The sequence below is a fragment of the Panthera leo genome, chromosome C1 (genome assembly GCF_018350215.1).
Source record: "Panthera leo isolate Ple1 chromosome C1, P.leo_Ple1_pat1.1, whole genome shotgun sequence".
NCBI lineage: Eukaryota > Metazoa > Chordata > Mammalia > Carnivora > Felidae > Panthera > Panthera leo.
Window position 1 is genome coordinate 27826432 of NC_056686.1, and position 19626 is coordinate 27846057.

Genomic DNA, 19626 nt, shown 5'->3' on the forward strand with positions numbered 1-19626 from the left:
CCGACACTATGTGAACAAGAGTGGAACAGGCTGAAGCTGAGCTGGGAGGAGGTCGGTCACAGAAGGAGCTGGAAGAGTAGATCTACCCCCAAAGCATGGAGTGGGGGGGTGGCATACGTATAGATTCCAGTTTTCAGCTCCCACCTGGGGAGGGGCCAAGGAATCTGTAAACTCAATGCCAGCTTGAAGCCAGTGAACCTGTTCTTTCTCTTTCTTCCAGATGAGGGAACTGAGGCTCAGGGAGAGTGAGTGCCCCAGAGGCCATGGTGAGTTTGAGGCAGGGATGGGGCCACAGCCCAGTGTCCTGACTCTGACCGTGGGACGCCTTCCCCTGACGCACACTGAATACTGTGTTAGGATACCCTCGGACACGGGGCCTTGTTTTAAATGAACACTGATGAAGTGCTAGTGCTCAGTCCACATTCTTGCCGGATCAACCCCCGTCTTCTGTTTTCTTTGCCTCCTCCTGCCTCCCCTGCTTTCTCTGCATGTCCTCAACCACCACGCAAGTGAACTTGTTTTTCTCAATAGCTGTGCGAGTCTAGAGACATGAAACGCAAAGGTTGCCTCATCACAAGGCTGCCCTACCAGAGATCTGTATCTTGTTTATTTATTGAGGAAGCAGACACGTTTGAAATCATCCGCATGGCTCTGGGATAGGTGAAGGGAGGTGGCTGCTTCTCAGCAGCTGGTGGCCCACCTCCAAGGCTCCAGGACAGGCCTGGAGCAGGCCGTGGAGTTTCGGTTTGTGGCAGTGTGGTGGGAGCCTGGCCCAGAACAGGAAAGAGCCTTCCCCTTCATCTGTCCCCCCTTCAGGCCGCCCCAACTGGTAGCCAGAGTGCTTAAAAGAGGCTAAAACAGAGGGCTCTTTGTAAGCTGTTAACAGGTGGCATGATACGCGTCTCCTCCCCAAGGGACCTTCTGGGGGGTTCTGTAGGTAAGGAAGTGTAACTTTCATTCGTAGGAAGCAACTTAGGTTCATTTAGTGATTTATCTTTCTGTACCCAAAAGCTATGCCTTCGGCAGGCTAAGGGCAGTTTCCCTGCCCCTCACATTCCAGAACTATGTCTGCCTCCACTCTTGCCACGGCATGAGGGGCCCGAGTGGTCCCTGTGGCTGGCTCGATCTCAGGCAGTGATTGGCTCAGCTCCGTTTCTCTCTTGCCTTCTGCCATTCTGGGTATTTCTTCCATGGGACTGAATGGACCTTGACCTCTGGATGCTGGCTGGCCCTGAGCCTGCCAGTTACTGGGTCCAGGATGAGCCTGTGGTGGTGGGCTAATGCTCCTTCTTTGAAGCAGTTAGGGCTGCCCTGGCCTGAGATATTTTACATGGATCTCAATTAGACTTGGCTTCCCGCCAAGGGAAGTAGCTCATCTGGTACATGAAAGGGAAAGTGCCACACCACGTGTACCTCCCACATATTCCACTCACTTAAGGCTCTGTCCGGCCACTGATGGTGAAGCTGAGATGGGTGTCACAGCACATCATGCCGGGGGTCTTTAGAAGGCAAGGACACTAAGCGGCAGAGGAAGACCCTGGGGGTGAAGAGTACATACCAAGCAAACTATTTCCTTGGCACACGCTTCCATATGGGACACGCCCATACCGCATATGGATAGCGAGGTGTGCAGAGAAGGACAGATACCCACATGCTCTGCGCGGGGGCCCAGCTGCGTGTTCCCTGTAGTGGCCTTACTTATTCTGCCTCTGAGGTTATGGTTCCCGGGGTGCCAGGCAGAGGAGGGCTGTCTCAGCTGGGCCCCAACTGCCTTCCCCACGCATTTCAAAGTCGCTTACAAGGCAGAGTACATCCCAGGATGCCCTGAAGTTTTGTGACAATTCACAGGTGCCCGTGAGCCATAGGCATCCACAGGAAAGCCCCAATGGAGAGCCGCAACAGGCACGCCCCCTTCCTGGCTCTGGGGCTTGAACCTATGGCCCTATGGCTTTAGATGGTTGCCATAAAACCAGAAGAAAATGGAGAAGGTCCAATTTAAAATGCAGAATATATTTTGGTGAGAACGTGGGTATGTGTGTGCCTTCCGGACACTGTGCTCCTTGAGGGAGACTTGTGTAGTTCAGTTACAACACAAACAGGAACGGGAGGTACCTGCTCACTCCGGAGAAAACCAGCGACATCATGTTGCTCCCCAAGGCGTCTCTGGGGTCCTTATTGGGGAGCCCGCCCCACAGGGGGCCGAGGGTCCCGGGCCAGTACACCTACAGCCCATCCATCATGGCAAGTAGATCATCCCCCTTGCTGGCACTCTGCCTCGGCTGGTCCGTGACCTCCAGCTCCCCCATGATGCGAGCCAGCTCTTCATTCCTTTGCTGGTCCTGTTGGAGAAACACGAGGGGAAGGCAGTGAAAGGGATGTGTCAGCACGACTGCCTCTCTGTGCACCTGGTGTTTAATTTTCATCCCGCCACCGTGATGCAGGTCAGTTCCTCACCTGATTGCCAGGCTAGGGGCTCTAGATACATGCTGATTAGAGAGAAGGGAGGGCCAGTGAAGTTCAAGGTTATTAGGAGGTGAGGAGGGGACTAACGTTTGGCTTGTGCAATTGCCCGCACACACCTGAGTAGCTTGTATGTTGATAACTTCGTAGGACAACTCTTCTGGCCTGGTTAGGGCTGCTTGTCTGCATGAAATAGTAGAGAAATGGGTCAAAGGTTAGGGTTTTCTCCCCGACAGCGTGGCACACCGGCGCTTGATAATTTAGAAGCCTATTTTTTCTGCCTCACCTTCTGCCATTTCCCTCCAGCTTTCTGGCCGTCCTATCCCCAAGCAGAGTACCCTATGCTCCAGAAAGTCAAGTCCCTGTATGTCTCTGTGCCTTTGCATGTACTGAACTTGGCCAGAATGTTTTTCCCCTTCCTCTGCTTGGCAAACTCCAAGACCAAGCCCAGATGCCAACTCCCTTCATCTGCTGGTGCAAAGTCAATCACTACGTCCTCCATTAGAACATTTATGACTCGGCACTGAACTAACTTGTGTCTGTGTGCATTCTCCTCCTACCCTGCGGGCTCCTGAGGACAGGCTCTAGGTCTTACGCTCTATCTTTGTGTCCCCAGCACTCACCAGAGTGACTCTCACACAGAAGTGCACGGAAGAAGTTAGTTCAACAGGAACAGAGGGCAACTCCCACCCCAAATACTTGGTTGCAAGGAGGATCACATGAGATAATGATGCACGCGTGCTCTACAAACTATGAAGCTTTGTATAAATCTGGGTGGATCACTCTCCCTACTGGTTTTGGAGGAGGCTGCCATATCCCAAAGACTCATGCTCTGACTTCCCTCTGGTTTCTTAACAGATTTTTCTTACTATGATTTTCTTGACTTCCGATACTTCTTGTTCAGCTATGCTTTACTGTGTAAGACATTAGAACTATTTCTTGAATGAATCCAGAAGATGCATGCTATTTAATACTGGTGGATTCTTCTTCTTTTTTTGAAAGTTTATTTACTTATTTTGAGAGAGAGAGAGAGAGAGAGTGAGCGCGTGCGCGTTTTCGCAGAAGAGAGGCAGAGAGAGAGGGAGAGACAGAATACTTTCTCTGTGCTGTCAGCGCAGAGCTCCACGTCAGGTTCGATCTCATAAACCATGAGACCATGACCTGAGCTGAGATCTCCATCTCATGAACCGTGAGATCATGACCTGAGCCTACATCAAGAGTCAGACGCTTAACTAACTGAGCCACCCAAGCGTCCCTGGTGGATTCTTCTTTAACTAGGTTATTGAATTTGCTGGTTTTTCCTCTGTGACCTTTACACCTATATTTTAAGTGTTACTGGTTACAGTGGTCATTTTTTTGGTTCTTATCACACTTAGGATTTTTATATATGCCTTGTAAGAAACAGGTTTAAAACGTACTCCTCCTCTTCATCAGTGGTGAAGAGATTCAACCGGAATCCTGGCTCAGGGCCACTGGGTTTCTTAATCTCCATCCCTCCCATCAGCCTGGCCAAGAAATTCAGCTCTTCTTTAGCAAGAGGGTTTGGAGCAATGTTTTCCTGCAGAAACAATTTCATGATTTTTAGCTACATGAAGGTGATCACATTTCCTGCTGAGACCCCGGAGACCCAGGGTGGTATTACAGAACAAGGCAAAACAATGACTCTTTACATTATCCGGGTTAGAAATGTGTCCAAACAAAGCATAGAAAAGAGGCTTAACCAAAACAGAAATAATCCACATGAGAAGAAGAAGGACCCTTAGCAAGGCAGCAAACCAGAGATTCTCACACTTTCAAGATGAGCGGAGGGCCCCCAGGGATCCCCGTTCTCCTCAGACGACCTTCCTCCTTGCAGAGGAAGAACATTGTCTCCTCTTTCGTCAGTCTAGTTCCCTTGAGTTTACAAGCAGCCTCAGCAAAAGCTCCAGGTCCAAGGGCACTGCTTCCATCGGAGCTACCACACTGCCCTCAGGTGGTGACTGTGGTGAACACACCCGGGATCACTTCCCTCCTCTTGCTGTCAGGCCCCGCTCAACCCTCACCCCTCCTTCCAACCCCGGCTCCTCTAACCCAGCCGCCCCCTGCTCTGCCTCTTCCGCTACTCTGCCTTTCTTTTGTCGCTCTGCCACCAGCCCATTATCTCAAGTAGACTTCTCTCTCGCTTGAGATAAACCCCTCTGCCTCTTGCCTAAATGACAAGGTCCAAATGGTTTAAGCCTCTTTGGGATCAGGCCCCAGTGTCCTGGTACGGGCGGCTCTCTGGCCACCTGCCTCAATTGCGTTATGACCCAGCCACGTGGGAGAGATGCTGCCTCCCCGCTCCCCCCAAACACCACTATGCTCTCTTGTCCCTTGGTGCCTTTGCTTATACTGACACCTTGGTCTGTGGGCCCATTTCTCCTTCTAAGCCAGCTTTGTGTCCCTGGGTTCCCAGCCCACAGAAGTCGTTCAATAAGTGTTTGCACATAACTATTTCATGATTTGTCCTATAGCTCGCTAGTAGCTAATTCTGTGAAAATTTATAAAGATGGCATTCACAGAATCTAAAACCCCATTTTGAACGGAGCTACCGCATCATTATGTCGGGTAGCACTGCAAAGGGACGGTTTAATGATCAGAACACAGGAGCGCTAGACTCAGCAACCACAGACCTAGTGGCACGGGTACAATGCCGTTTCACGTGTCCTGGTGTGTGGTTCCAGCTTAATTATGGTGGTTGAGCCAAGCCTGAAATTACCTAATTAGTCAGATCACTGGAAGTCTTCATGAGAAACTACAATTAAAAGCCTTTGTACTTGCAAGGCTGAACTGAGAAGAGTGTAAACAATGAGGGAAACACTGGCTGGCTTTGAAGTCTAGAGTTTCCACCCTTCTCCCCATCCCGGTTTTTGTGTCTAGAAACAAGCTCTGAAGAGGAATAAGGAGGGCAGAAGCTCACCTGCGTCTGTGGAGCTAAGTTTTTTGATGCCCCAGACATATGGGTTTCCACCGGCCGGTTCATACTGTACCTGGTGCCAACAGAAAACTGTGAAAACGCTGTCCAGCCCTTTTACACTGACTTGTTTCTAACTCAGAAATATAGCACGTTAACTTTTATCCTGAGACATTAAAAAGCATCCAGAAATGTGCCAGGATTACAGAATATAACTAAGTGGGTAGCAACCACGCAGATTTCATGGCTTCCCAAAGAAAAATACCTGTGAAGTTAGGTGGAAATGGCTCTTCTCGCAAAGTAATGTAGATTACTGAAAAAAACGTGAACAGTACGTGAAGGCCACGCCATTCTGGATCTCCACGGCAACAAAGGTTTTGGCTAGTGCTCTTCCGTGGCTATTTAAAATTATTTGTTTTTCAACCTGTTGAGTTACCTGGTGTTTGGGCATCTTGGGGGCCCTTGGAAAATGTCAGGGCTCTGCATTCATTGTATCTGAGGGGAAATTATTTCACTTGTCAGCAGGGGTTTTCATAGGGGAAGTCAAGCAGGTTTTTAAAAATGAAGTGACCTCCCTCAGACTTGAATTCATTCGGGGAGGGAGAATTTGCTTACATATTGGTTCCCAGTTTCAGGACTCGGTCTCCATAAAGTTCAAAAGAACCTTCTTTTGGTGCAGTGACATAGTTTCCACCATGCTTGAATTCTACCTTCTTCACTTCTTTGCCTTTGCTGTCGAACATTCTACAATACAAAGTATGACATGATGGGATGTTCTCCAAGCTCGGGTAGTCCTGGAGGCTTCTTTATTCTTTGTACTACAGGACAAAAAGGAGATTCATGCACTCCTTCAAGATAAAGATGCTGGTTGAGGTAATAATAACAATATTTACCAAGGACATGTGATGTGCCAGGTGCTGTGTAAGCACTTCAGAGCATTATTATCTTATTCATTCTCACAGCAACCATTTCATAGATGAGGAAGTGAATCTTGAAGAACTGGGTGGTTGGCCTCAAGTGTCTGCTAAGTGGCCTAGCTGGGATGAGAACCTGACCTTCTAACTGCTGTGCTTCACTGACGGAAGGCTGGGGCGGGTAGGAACCCGGCACATTCTGTGTGGTGGCCTGCATGTGGGTTTCCTGGCACCCCAAACGTTGGTCTGACAATTACTGTTGAGAATTCACCTGATGAGTCCAGGAACTTCAGTTCCCCAGGGAACGGGCCCGGACACCGGCAACACGAAGCGACCGTTGGAATTCTGGACTTTGTCCTTTAGAAATAAGGATACCTGGGAAAAAATACACTTCTTGTCATTTTTCTTGGTATATTTTCCTAGACATAAGCATTCTGAGGATGCAAAGTGTGTAATGGCTTGGGGGTGTTACCTAGTGAGCTTCTAACAACGAGAAAGACTCAGCGTAACTAGCCCTACAGAGTTACAGTGTTTTTCCAAACAGACTTTCTTTTGAGCCGCACGGCAAGTCTTCCAGGTGAGCTGTATTACCCTCGTTTTAAAGATGAGGAAGCTGAGGTTCCCAGAGTGAGGGGACTTGCCCAAAGAGAACAATAAGGATGAGGAATTGGCAGCTCAGAGGTTGAGACACTTTCTCAAGGCCAGCCAGCTCAGAAGGGGCAGAGCTAAAGATTCAACCCTTGTGTTTCTGACTCTGGAGCCTGAGCTTTCGGCCATGTGCTAGACCGGTGGAAAGGGGCCCAAGCAGGGGGATCTGGATCCGGTTGGCCTTAGAGTCTGAAGGTCTTTTATGTGACTGCAAACACCATAATATGCTGATTTCTACTTCCTGGTTGGCTTTTTTTTTTTTTTTTTTTTTTTAAGTAATCTCTACATTCAACGTTGGGCTCAAGTTCACAACCCTGAGATCAAGAGTCACATGCTCTACCAACTGAACCAGCCAGACGCCCCCTGGTTTGCATACTTTGTGTCAAGGTCTGGATCAGATGAAACTCCATCAAGGTTGCAGTAGTTAATCAGTTCTATTGGATCCTGGCTTCCTCATCTGTAAAACGAGATAAATTCAAGGATCCCTTCAAACTCTAAAACTCGACTAGATTTTATTCGTAATACCATCAAAAATAAGCATCTGTTGTGTGCAAAGCAGTGAAAATGCAAAGGGGTAAGAGTGTGTAAGATGGCAGTTTGGCACACTGATGTTAGACCGTCTAGGCTCACACCCCAGCTGGGCCACTCCTTGGCTCTGAGTTTTGGGCAAGTTCTACAACCTTTCCGCGTATCAGTTTTCTGTTTGGCAAACTGGGGGTGATAATAGCATGTATTCAACGGGTAAGTGTTACCTGCTAAATCAGATAATGAAAAAGCACTTATCGCTGTGTCTGACACACAGTAAGTGCTCGATACGTGGTAGCTAATACTCTTAGGATTACAGTCCAACCGGACCCAGGACCCGGGCGTAAAATGGCAACAGGGGACAATACACAGCAGGATATGCTGGATGGTATATGCACAGTAGCCCACTGAGGAGAATGACCACAGGCATGGGAGTGGGCAGGGGTGAGTGTGGGTTTGGAGCTGGGCCCGGAAGAAGGTGGGTGTGAAGACACTTTAGAAGCAGAGATGGGAGGGGCACCTGCGTGGCTCAGTTAGTGAAGCATCTGACTCTTGATTTTGGCTCAGGTCACGATCTCATGATTTGTGGGTTTGGCTGGAAGACCTTTAAGGAATTTTTAACCTTAAGATTCTGTGACCAAGAGATGAGAATACAAGCATGGAGAAAGAAAATTTGGAGAGAGAAGTGGGAATATATGCATGTTCTAGACTCTCTGTGAGCCTAATTCTAATAAGGTTGACTATGTCATAGCAGGTCTGAAATGTATACATTTCAGTCCAGTGTGTGGTTGTGTCTGACCCGACAACCTGCCCTTGGCTGGATGGGACTGTTGGGTCTGTCTGCTTGCCCAGCCCCTCTGCTGGCCCTCAGCTGTTAAGTGTGGCTCTCCTGTCCTTCTCCTCTTCTTTCACCCTTTTTCCCCCCAAGTGACCTCCTCTATTCCCAGTGTTCACCTCTGTGCTGATGGCGCCCAGATCTCAAGCTGCCACTTGGTCTCCTGCCCTGGTCACTTGGTGCATCTATCCCATTGCCTATTAGACGTGTCTACCTATGGGTTCCGTGGGATGTACCTCCAATACACCCTGCTCAGAACAGGGTCATCGTTTGTCTTCCCAAACCTGATTCTCCTCTGGTGTTCCCAGTTGTAGCGACTGACGCCACCAGGGCACCACCTCAGCCGTCTGAGTTCCTCTCCTCGCCACCTTCCCGTGTGTATTCAGTCACCAAGCCCTGCAGACCCAGTAATTACTCCTTGTGTCTGGCCCCTCCTCTCCACCCTGGTCCCTAGTGCAGACCTTCGTCATCTCTGGCCTGGCCGCTGCAGGTGCCTCCTAACTGGCCTCCCTGCCCCCCCTCACCTGGTTGTGAGCCATCCTCCATTCTGCGGTGAAGACCCTTCTTTTTTTTTAAAGTTTATTCATTTTTGAGAGAGAGAGAGAGAGAGAGAGAGAGAGAGAGAGGCAGAGACTCCCAAGCAGGCTCCCCGCTGTCGGTGCAGAGCCCGATGCGGGGCTTGAACCCATGAACCATGAGATCATGACCTGAGCGGAAATCAAGAGTCAGACACTTAACCAACTGAGCCAGCCGGGCACCCGTGAAGAGACACTTCTAAACTTCTATCAGGCTGTGTCCTTTTCCTGCTTTAGTGACTCTCTGCTGCCTGCCAGATAATGTCCAGTTGGCCCGTGTTCTTCTCTGCAGCCATGTTCCTCCTTGAATCCTATGTTCTTGCCATATCCAAACGCTTGCAGCCTTCTGCTGCCTCTGCACCACGAAATACACCAAACAGGTATGTGCCTCATGCCTTTACTGAGATGGTGTTCTCTACTTAGGATGTCCACTTAACCCCGCTCCTATTTTCCCATGGGCCTGGTGAAAATCCATTTTTTAAAAAAGATATCAGATCCTCTATGAAGACTTTTCTTTCTTTCTTTTTTTAAAAAGACATATAAGTAATCTCTACGTCCAATGTGGGGCTTGAACTCACGACCCCAAGATCAAGAGTCACATGCTCCACCGACTGAGCCAGCCAGACACCCCAACTTTTCTGATTCTCTGAGGTAGAACTGACTGTCCCTACCCCCGTGTCCTCCCTCTTTACGCTCTTCTATTTTAAAACCAAACATCTGTAAGGCACTTAGTGCATTTCCCCCTTCTCTAATGAGTTCCTGGGGGCAGGTAGCATGTTTCCTATGGAAAGAAGAAATGAAAGTCACAGGGCTGTGGGTCTGGAGTGCCGGATGAGGCGTGTCCCTGAGCAGTCACGTTCCCCAGGATGGTGGCTGGACTCTGCTGGCCAGGAGGAGAGCCAGCCAGGGATGTCAATGCTCCGGGAACATGGGTGAGTGACTGGGCAGTCAGTTTCAGTGAGTGATGAGTGCAGGGCTTTGTGTGGTGTCGGGCTTACCGGTCTGTCCTCACTAGGGGAGGGCCAAGCTGGTGAGGGCAGGAGAATAATGATCTGAAAGCAAGGGGGAAGGTGGTGGAATGCTGACCATGCTTTTTACCTGTGGACAAGGGAGGATGACCAGCCTCCACCAAGAGACCAGAAGACTTTGAATGCCGTCTCTATGACTTATATATTCAATTGCTTATTTGACTTTGCTACTCAGATGCCTAATAGGCAAATCAAACTTAGATAAAATTAATTTTTCTACTCAAATATACTTCCCTCAGGCTTTCCCCCTCTCAGTTAATGGCACCACCTGCTGCTCAGGCCAAAAACGTAGTCATTCTTCATTCTTCTTTCTCTCCCTCCCCATGTCCAATTTCTCAGTAAGTCTTAACTGCTCTTGCCCAGAAGGGATACCCCAAATGTGAAGACTTCTCACTATCTCCACTGGCAGCAAGAACTGTCATTCTCTTTCTTTCTTTTAAAAAAATTTTTTTAACGTTTATTTATTTTTTCAGAGACAGAGACAGAGCATGAGCTGGGGAGGGGACAGAGAGAGAGGGGGAGTCACAGATTTCGAAGCAGGCTCCAGTCTCTGAGCTGTCAGCACAGAGCCCGATGTGGGGCTCGAACTCATGAACCATGAGATCATGACCTGAGCTGAAGTCGGACACCTAACCAACTGAGCCACCCAGGCGCCCCTCTTTTTTTTTTTTTTAAAGATTTTATTTTTAAGTAATCTCTGCACCCAATGTGGAGCTTGAACTTACAACCATGAGATAGAGTCACATACTCCACCTACTGAGCCAGCCAGGTGCCCCAAGAACTTTCATTGTCTTTAAAAAAAATGTTTATTTATTTAATTTTTATTTATAAAATAATAATAATTATTATTATTTAAAAATTTTTTAAATGTTTATTTATTATTGAGAGACAGAGAGAGACAGAGCATGAGCATGGGAGGGGCAGAGAGATGGGGGAGACACAGAATCTAAAGCAGGCTCCAGGCTCTGAGCTGTCAGCACAGAGCCCGACGTGGGGCTTGAACTCACAAACTGTGAGACCATGACCTGAGCTGAAGTTGGACGCCCAACCACTGAGCCACTCAGGTGCCCCTAAAATAATTATTAATTATTATTTTATTTTTTTGATAGAGGGCATGAGTGAGCAAAGGGCAGAGAGAGAGAGAGAGAAGGAGAGAGAGAGGGAGGGAGGGAGGGAGAGAGAGAGAGAGAGAGAGAGAGAGAGAGAGAGAGAGAGAATCCCATGCATGCTCTGTGCTGTCACTCACGAACAGTGAGATCATGACCTGAGCCAAAATCAAGAGTTGTATTCTTAACCGACTGAGCCACCCAGGTGCCTCTAAATGGTTTGTTTTTTTTTGAGAGAGAGAGAGAGTGCACAAGGGGCAGATAGAGAGGGAGACAGAAGATCCGAAGCAGGCTCTGTGCTGTCAGCAGAGAGCCTGATGCGGGGCTAGAGCCCACGAACTGTGAGATCACGACCTGAGCCGAAGTTGGATGCTTAACTGACTGAGCCACCCAGGGGCCCCAAGAACTTTCATTTTTTACCCAGATTTCTACAGTAGTGTCCTAACTACAGTCCTATTTCCGCCCTTGTCCCATACAGTTCATCTTCCAGAACACAAATCAGATCACGTTATTGTTCACCTTAGGATGCCTGAAATGTTTGTTTTCTTTACTCTTAAAATAAACTCCTCACTTGGGTACAAAGCTAAGTCAACTGGTAGGTACCAGTTTAGTTATAACTGGCATCTGTTCTGATGAGTCAGTGCCCACGCCACACAGCTTGTTAACTGTATCACTCCTGCGTACATAGGCTTCACTCACACTGGCTTTGTCTCTGTCCAAGGAACACATCACGCTTTTTCCATCTCAGGATCTTTGAACTTGCTGTGCGTTCAATTTAGATGCACTTCCCTGAGATGTCAACTCATGTGTCTGTCCTCAGAAAGGCTGCCCTTGACATGTATTTAACTCTATCATCTAAGGATGTGCTGTCCAGTACAGTAGCTACTAGTCAAGTGTGGCTATTAAAATTAACTTGAAAATTCAGTTTCTCTGTTGCACTAGCCGTATTTTAAGTGTTCCATAACCATATGTGGCTAGTGGCTATCATGGTAGACAGCACAGATATAGAACATCTCTGTCGCGACAGAAAGTGCTATGAGACGCTGCTGGTCTAAAGGGACATTCCATCCCAGTTGCTCTCTATAACTTTACCTTATCTTGTCATTTTCCTAAAAGTTATCAGAACCAGAACGTGACTTACTTGTCCTCCCCGTCTCTTCCTACTAGTGTAGAACCTCCCCAAGGCAGGGCCTTTGTCTTGTTCACCCATGTATCTCTCACCCTAGTATCTCAGACACTGAGTGAGTATAGAGTAGGCACTCAATAAACATGTGTTGGACTGACTAGTTTTACAGAATGAACTGATTCCAAGGGCGGTGGATAATCGAGGGGAGGTATAGGGAACATTCTACGAAGAGGCAAAGATGGAATGATGCGTCCCAACATCCGAAACAATGGGAAGAACACGAGGGAGGTCCACGAGGGAAGGAAATGGGAATGGGAATGAGAGTCAGGTTGAGGGTAGGTGATCTGAGGAGACCGCCTTTGAGGAGGCAACTCTGCAAGGGTTCTGGAGGGCTGAGGGGGTTGGGGATTGGGATGGTTGTAAAGAACTGCTCAGGATTTCAAGTGGATTCCCACTAACAAATCTAAACACTATCAAGACTGTTTTGAAAACAGAGAAAATCTGTGTAGGCAATCAGACATTGCGGCCGAGCAGAAACACCTTTAAAGACCAGCCTCGGAAAACCAGCCAAGTGTAACGGAGCAGCAGCGGAATATCGTCAGGATATGTGATTCCTATTTTTCTTCATGGACATTCAGATGTTTCACTGCCTGCCTACTTGGCAATTAAAGCTTAATATATTTTGTGGTTTAATATATTTTAATGATTTTGTTATAAACTTATTATTAGGAGTGTCTTTTCATTATAATGGATTTTATCTCGTCAGAATTGAGAAATCAATATGGCTGCTTATATCACCACAATCCATAAAACAATGTCCACACAGGCACCGTCCTGAGGAGAATATGATGCAGGGTTTTCAATATTTTAAAGCAATACAAAACTTAATCTTATTTGTACTTTCATATATTTTTTAAAATTTTAATCGATGACTATGAGAGATCTTAATTTATGTTGGTGTTATTATTACTCCCATCTATGGTGAATAAAATTATTCATGAGGGTTAAAAATGAAATTGGCCTCTGAGTTGAAATCTATTTGTCTTCCCCGGTCCACGGAGAACACATTTCCTCTGGAGAAGGGAACAGACCATATTTTAAAGAGATACATAAGGTAACTGGGCAAGAATGGCGATATCACTGTCTTCCTTGGTCCATTTGAAAACTGCTGAGATTTGTTATCGGCAATTTTATCATCATGGAGCCAAGCGCTGAGGACACCACTAACTGGGCCACCTCAGGCGTCTTCTGCCTGGCCCCTTGGCACACTGTTTCCCTAGGACAGCAGTGGCAGGGTGCTCCTGGGGCCACCCACTCACTCACCCGGATGTGCAGGTCCTGGAAGAAGGTGAGGAGGGTCTGCCGGATCAGCTGGAACTCCCCCGCAGAGAGGCCCCCGTATGTCTGCCAGAGGCAAAGCAGAAAGAAGCACTTCACCTCCAGAAGTGAGGTGGGAAGGGCAGACAGGCAGGGCTAGGCGGGCACTCAGGGGCTGGAGCCAGAGAGGCCAACAGGGGACTCAGGGAACTCGGCTGCTGGGGGAGGAGGGGCGGCAGGAGAGCCAGCCCGGCTCCCTCCCCAGGGGGAGAGACCCCATTATGGTACCCTTCACTTCTCCCTTCTCCCGTTCAGATTTAGCAGAACATCCACCGTGAACTCCTTCTCAGAAGGGTCAGGAGAAAATGGCCGTGCTCGTGCTCTGTGTCATTGCTTTCCCAGCGTTGAAGGCAACGGTGAGAGCGCATAAGATGGGAAGGCCTATTATATGACCTTTTAATCTATTTTTAGATACTTGTAGATTTTTAGAATTTTGGGGAGAGAGGCAGGCTTTGCCTATTCTGTCTGTCATAGAATCTAGCTGTTCTTTTTTTTTTTTTTTAAGACGTTTATTTATATTTTGAGAGAAAGAGAGAGAGAGACAGAAAGAGAGAGGAGGGAGGGGCAGAGAGTGGGGGAGAGAGAGAATCTCAAGCAGGCTCTGCACTGTCAGCACAGAGCCCCAAAGACGCGAGGCTCGAACTCACAACAGTGAGATCATGATGTGAGCTGGAATCAAGAGTCGGACACTTAACTGACTGAGTCACCCAGGAGCCCCAGAATCCAACTGTTCTTATCAGGGGGAATGAGAACAAGAACAGGGCTGAGGGATGATGAGCTGGCGGTGACCTCTTACTTCAGTCAGCTGCCGGAAAATCTCCTCCACTTGATGCAGGATGGCTGGGGAGTCTTGGATGAATCCCTTGATGGCATCTAAATGATTGAAAGTGACGAGCAACACATCCTTGGGGCGGGGGCACAGCAATACTTGGTGTTTGAAAGCCATAGTCATCAGGTCATAAAGCTGAGCAAAATAAAGGGGATCAGAGAAGTAGACATCAGCACCTCCACACAATCATTCGGTCAAGCATTTACTGAAAACCAGTTCTCGGCATATCATACAGCTCGGGTGACCACGTCAGTGATCACTCAAACCAAGATACTTTTGGGAGTCAAAGGGGATAACATTAGTAATTAAGCCAGAGCAGCAGGAGGAGCATGAAGCCAGACCAGTGGAGGAGCATTCCTGAGAAGAGGAGGATTTCTGGTCAGCTCACATGTGTTGCTTATGGAACACGTTTGGGACAGTATCGGCAGCCACGGGGCCCTGGACTGGTGCTGGCCTCAGAGAGCGAAAACCCAAAAGCCAGCCCTCCACCACTGTGGCCGATGTGCTGGATGGCCCTGGCCAAGTCCCTCCACCTCTCTTGAGCCTGAGCTTTCACATGTGTAAAAATTATTCCCTAATTTCCTGTCATTGCGGAACTGCTGAGAGGAGGCAGGGAGATGGTATGTGCACATGTGGCAAATGTAAGGTCCCACAACCATGTAGGAGCAGTTTTAAACGCTGAACGGTACTTAACGAGATATCAACAAGCCCCCCATGGGGTCTGACCGTCCATGAGCGGGAAGAGGCGAGACACTGGTGAGGACCAAAGTGGTCACGATAGGTTTTGCGGGAGCAGAAGGCTGCAGTCGTAGGTTCACACCGACTGAGGGAGGGGACAGGCATTCTAGCTGAGGGCAACAGCATGTAGGAGAGCCTGAAGGCAGCAAGGAGTATGCTATTTTCCTGGGAGAAGGAGGAGGACAGCCTGATTGGAGAGGGGAATTCGTGCTGGGGTCGGTGGGAAACAAAGTTGGATAAGTATGGCAAGATTAGAATATTAAAGGTTTTAGAAAGACAGGCAAACTTATTTACTTATTTATTTTTAATTTTTTTTAAATGTTTATTTTTGAGAAACAGAGAGACAGAGCACAAGCGGGGGAAGGGCAGAGAGAGAGACGGAGACACAGAATCCCAAGCAGGCTCCAGGCTCCGAGCTGTTAGCACAGAACCCGAAGTGGGGCTCGGACTTACGAACCATGAGATCATGACCTGAGCCGAAGTCGGACGCTTAACTGAGTCACCCAAGCGCTCCAAGGCAGGCAAAATAATTTAGACTAGACGTGGTGGGGATTAGAGAGCTACTAAATTTTTCCGAGCTGTCGTGACAGAAGTAGTGGTTAAGCCAGATCAGTGAATCTGCCAATGATAAAATGAGATGGAGCGGAAGGGAGACTGGAGTTGGGGAGATTGGCTAGTACCTGGCTCCTGATAGGTGTGTAATAACATCTAGTGACTACAAGAATGAAAGAAACTGGGCTCGGTCTGTCACATCCGGCGTCGGGCTTCCGGCTCAGGTCACGAACTTGTGGTTCATGGGTTCAAGCCCGGCATCCGGCTCTGTGCTGATGGTGCGGAGCCTGCTTACGATTCTCCCTCTCTCTCTGCCTCTCCGCTGCTCCCAGTTTCTCTCTCTCTCTCAAATTAAATAAATAAAAACTTAAAAAAAAAAAAGAATGAAAGAAACTTTGCTGGAGTAATCCAGATGTAAGGCCTGGTATAAAGACGGTGGGCATGGAAAAGGCAGGGCAAGGAAGCACACGTGACTCTTCAAAGGAAAAGCGTCCCATGTGGCGACTGCCTGACTAGGTTTGGGGACGAAGATAAGGGCTGTCTGAAATGCGTTTTCCATCTAGTGCTCAGGAGAAGGCCAATGCTGACGGTGGCAGGGCAGTCTGGGGGATGCGGGGCAGAAGGAAGCAGTCTGGGAGAGAAGCTACCGGCACGTTCGAGGCAGGGTGGAGACTATACGCTCTGACGATCTAGTGTGGTGCTGAGCACGATCACATACATCACTTAGTTTGGTCCTGTTTACTCTTCACACGGACTCTATGATGGAGAGGTTAGCCCAAGTTTAAAAACGAAGAGACTTGCCTGATTTTACATAGCTGGTAGTAAGTGGCAGGGCGATATTTGAACTCAGGATGGTCAGATCCTACGGCAAGAGGAGCACCCTGGTGTGTGTGTGTGTGTGTGTGTGTGTGAACATAAAATACTAAAGATATAGATTTGAGACTCTCTGCCGTCATTGCCAGACATGAAGCACCTGCTGTGGATAGGACACCACGCAAGGAATCAAGGATAAAAACAGGTATAAGATGAAGAAATGAAAATTCAGATTATTCAGTAAATTGAGTCTCATAGCTTGTAACTGGTAGAGCTAGATACTTGAATCCAGGTTAAAAATTTTTTTTTATTTATTTACTCTTGAGGGAGTGTGCATACATGTGAGTGGGGGAGGGGCAGAGAGAGAGGGAGAATCCCAAGCAGGCTCCTTGCTGTCAGCGCAGAGCCTGACGCAGGGCTCGATCCCACGAATTCTGAGATCGTGACCCAAGCTGAAATCAAGGGTTGGATGCTTAACCCACTGAGCCCCCCAGGTACCCCAAGAATCTAGGTTTTTTGATTCCAAATTCTGTGTGCTTTCTCTACGAAAACGTAGACCTTCTTAAAGGCAGAAGAGTGAGCAGAGCGGAGAAGATGATTAACACTGATTGAACATCTATTACGTGCCAAGCCTAGGTGTGCTATGTTTTCTCATTGAATCCTCCTTGAACTGATACGAACAAGCTATTATTATCCCCATGTTATAGATGAGAAACCGGAGGCCCAGGGAGATCAAGTAACTTTCCAGAAGTAAGTGAGAGGGGGTAAGGGCACAGTTAAAGCCAGTCTGTCTCCCCAAGGTTCCCAGCTTCCAGCATTAAGTGAGCACTGATTTTGCACACTCAGCGCTCACTGTCAGTCCTCAGGATTTTAAAACCTTCACATAACGGAGACACTAAAAAATAAATTATTTAAAAATTATTATTGTTATTGCTATTATTAAAAATAACTGAAGCCCATATTTCATTCAGATTTCATTAGTTTCCCCTAACGTCCTGTTTCTGTTCCAGGACCCCATGTTACATTTAGTCATCAGGTCCCTTAGGCCTCTCTTGGCTGTGACAGTTTCTCTAACTTTGCTTGGTTTTGGTGGCCTTGCGAGCTTTGAGTACTGGTTAGGTACTTTGTAACGTGACCTCCAAATGTCATCTGACGTTCTTCTCACGATTAGACCGGGGTTGTGAGTGTTCGGGGGGGTCGAGTGCCATCCTCATCACATCCCATCGGGGTACATACTACCGACATGACATCACTGTTGACGTGGACCTTGATCGTCCCGGCGGAGGTAATGTTTGTCACTTCTCCACTGAAAGTTAGCTGTCCCCCTCCCCTTCTGTACTGGCCTCTTTGGAAGGAAGTCACTGAGTGCAGCCCCCACACAGGGAGCACGGGGTTATGCTCTCCTTTCTTGATGGCAGAGCATGCTCTGAACAGGAGATTCTTCTGAATAGGAGATTTGTCTGTTCTCTGCCATTTATTTATTTGAAATTATCATTTTAAAAATCAGAGTGCCCCAACAATTTGTTCCCCAAAGGAATAGATATGTTCATGTTCTTTTTTTTTTTTTTTAATTTTTTTTTTTTTAACATTTATTTATTTTTGGGACAGAGAGAGACAGAGCATGAATGGGGGAGGGGCAGAGAGAGAGGGAGACACAGAATTGGAAACAGGCTCCAGGCTCTGAGCCATCAGTCCAGAGCCCGACGCGGGGCTCGAACTCACGGACCGTGAGATCGTGACCTGAGCTGAAGTCGGACGCTCAACCGACTGAGCCACCCAGGCGCCCCTGTTCATGTTCTAAGTAAAGACTGAGCAGTCTCGAATTTGCTTTTAAAAATGTCTGGTTTCCTCATCACAAAGCTTAGATTTGTTAAGAATGAAGCAGAATTAGTGTTTAGGGTGGGGCACCTGTGTTCGGTTGAGGTTCCTAGGTGTGTTCCTAGTGTTCCCAAATATGGGCACGGATGCCAGCCCTCTCTGGGCAGGTGGAAGGACACGAACATCAGAGGGGTTGGGATGGATGACTTGAGGTCTTTTCTAACTCCAAAACTCAATACCAACACCTGATACTTGTGAGTGCCTTTTTTTTTTTTTCTTTTTGGCAAGGCACCATTGCATACATCATCTCATTTGACCCAGTCTGTGCTCATCCACAAAGGGTGCAAGAGGTACAACCAAGGGGACAGAGGCAGCTGTCTGCTCTCACCTTATCCATGCTGGCCTGGTTCAGTCTCATAATGGAGGCGTGAGCCAGGCGGTCGTAGACGGTCCTCAGGGCCTTCTTGGAGTAGAGCTCTTGGGGTTTGAACAATTCCTCCATAAACTTTCGATTGAACATGGTTGAGATGATGTCGTGCAGAACTGTAGAGACAAGAGAGGATACAGCTGAGCGAGGTACTGGAGGAAGCTGTATTCGGGAAATGGTCTCTGTGTATGAATGGGATGCAGGGGCCGGTCTAAGCGGAGCTGGGGATGCTGATGTGCTGGTGAGATGTGCTCCCTTGGGATAAACCACACAGGTGTCCCAATAGAAAGCGGGGTCCAGAGTGCCTTATGAGCCTGTCCCAGAGCAAACATAAATGTGACAATGTATAAATGTATCATGCTTTAGGGGCTATAAGCCACTTTTATACATGTATTATCTCACTTGATGGGGGAAATGTTTCTTCTTTCTTTAAAAAAGATTCCTATGAACATTTTCGATCTCTTCCTTGAAATGAGAGGCAGTATTGCTCTTTTTGTCTGTTTAGCTAATCTGTAACGTTTTTACTTAAAATTAAATTTCATAAAAATGGGACCAATAATGGTAATTGACTCTGTTTAAAGAAAAAATACTTTATGAAAATAGACAAGTCTACCCACTGGTTAGAGATTTCTAGTGTTTCTACAAGACATGTACTTCATGCACCATTTTAGAATGCCTTGATTTCTACATTTGATCTATAATATTGATATTACACTGTGGTGATATGTCTCAGTGTTGTTCAAATGGAAAGTTTCCATCTGGTGAGAATAAAAGTCCTAAGGCATGTGCAAACCAAAGTGTCTATAATTCTAGTCGTTCATTCACTCATTCAATTAACTATTTTGTGCTGCTCAAATAACATTAGTTGAGGGCTAGGAAAACCATCTGGTATAAGAAATAGGACCAGGTATGTATGAACACAG

The 19626-nt window shown here is 47.6% G+C and overlaps 1 protein-coding gene and 1 long non-coding RNA gene across 4 annotated transcripts in view; one reads left to right on the plus strand and one right to left on the minus strand.

Moving 5' to 3' along the window:
* Positions 1–3415, plus strand: LOC122227263. The gene is made up of 3 exons (XR_006205944.1): positions 1–51; positions 221–266; positions 3077–3415. It is a non-coding gene; the product is annotated as an uncharacterized LOC122227263 (long non-coding RNA).
* OSCP1 (organic solute carrier partner 1) overlaps positions 1990–19626 on the minus strand; it is a 26891-nt gene continuing 9254 nt past the window's right edge. For all 3 annotated transcript variants that reach the window (XM_042951631.1, XM_042951630.1, XM_042951629.1), the window contains 9 exons: positions 18665–18819; positions 14323–14490; positions 13473–13553; positions 6578–6681; positions 6008–6136; positions 5399–5468; positions 3879–4018; positions 2580–2643; positions 1990–2339 (listed from right to left, as the gene is read on the minus strand). In XM_042951631.1, the coding sequence (XP_042807565.1) occupies positions 2223–2339; positions 2580–2643; positions 3879–4018; positions 5399–5468; positions 6008–6136; positions 6578–6681; positions 13473–13553; positions 14323–14490; positions 18665–18819 (1028 nt within the window). In that variant the 3' untranslated portion in view covers positions 1990–2222. The remainder of the gene's footprint in view (positions 2340–2579; positions 2644–3878; positions 4019–5398; positions 5469–6007; positions 6137–6577; positions 6682–13472; positions 13554–14322; positions 14491–18664; positions 18820–19626) is intronic.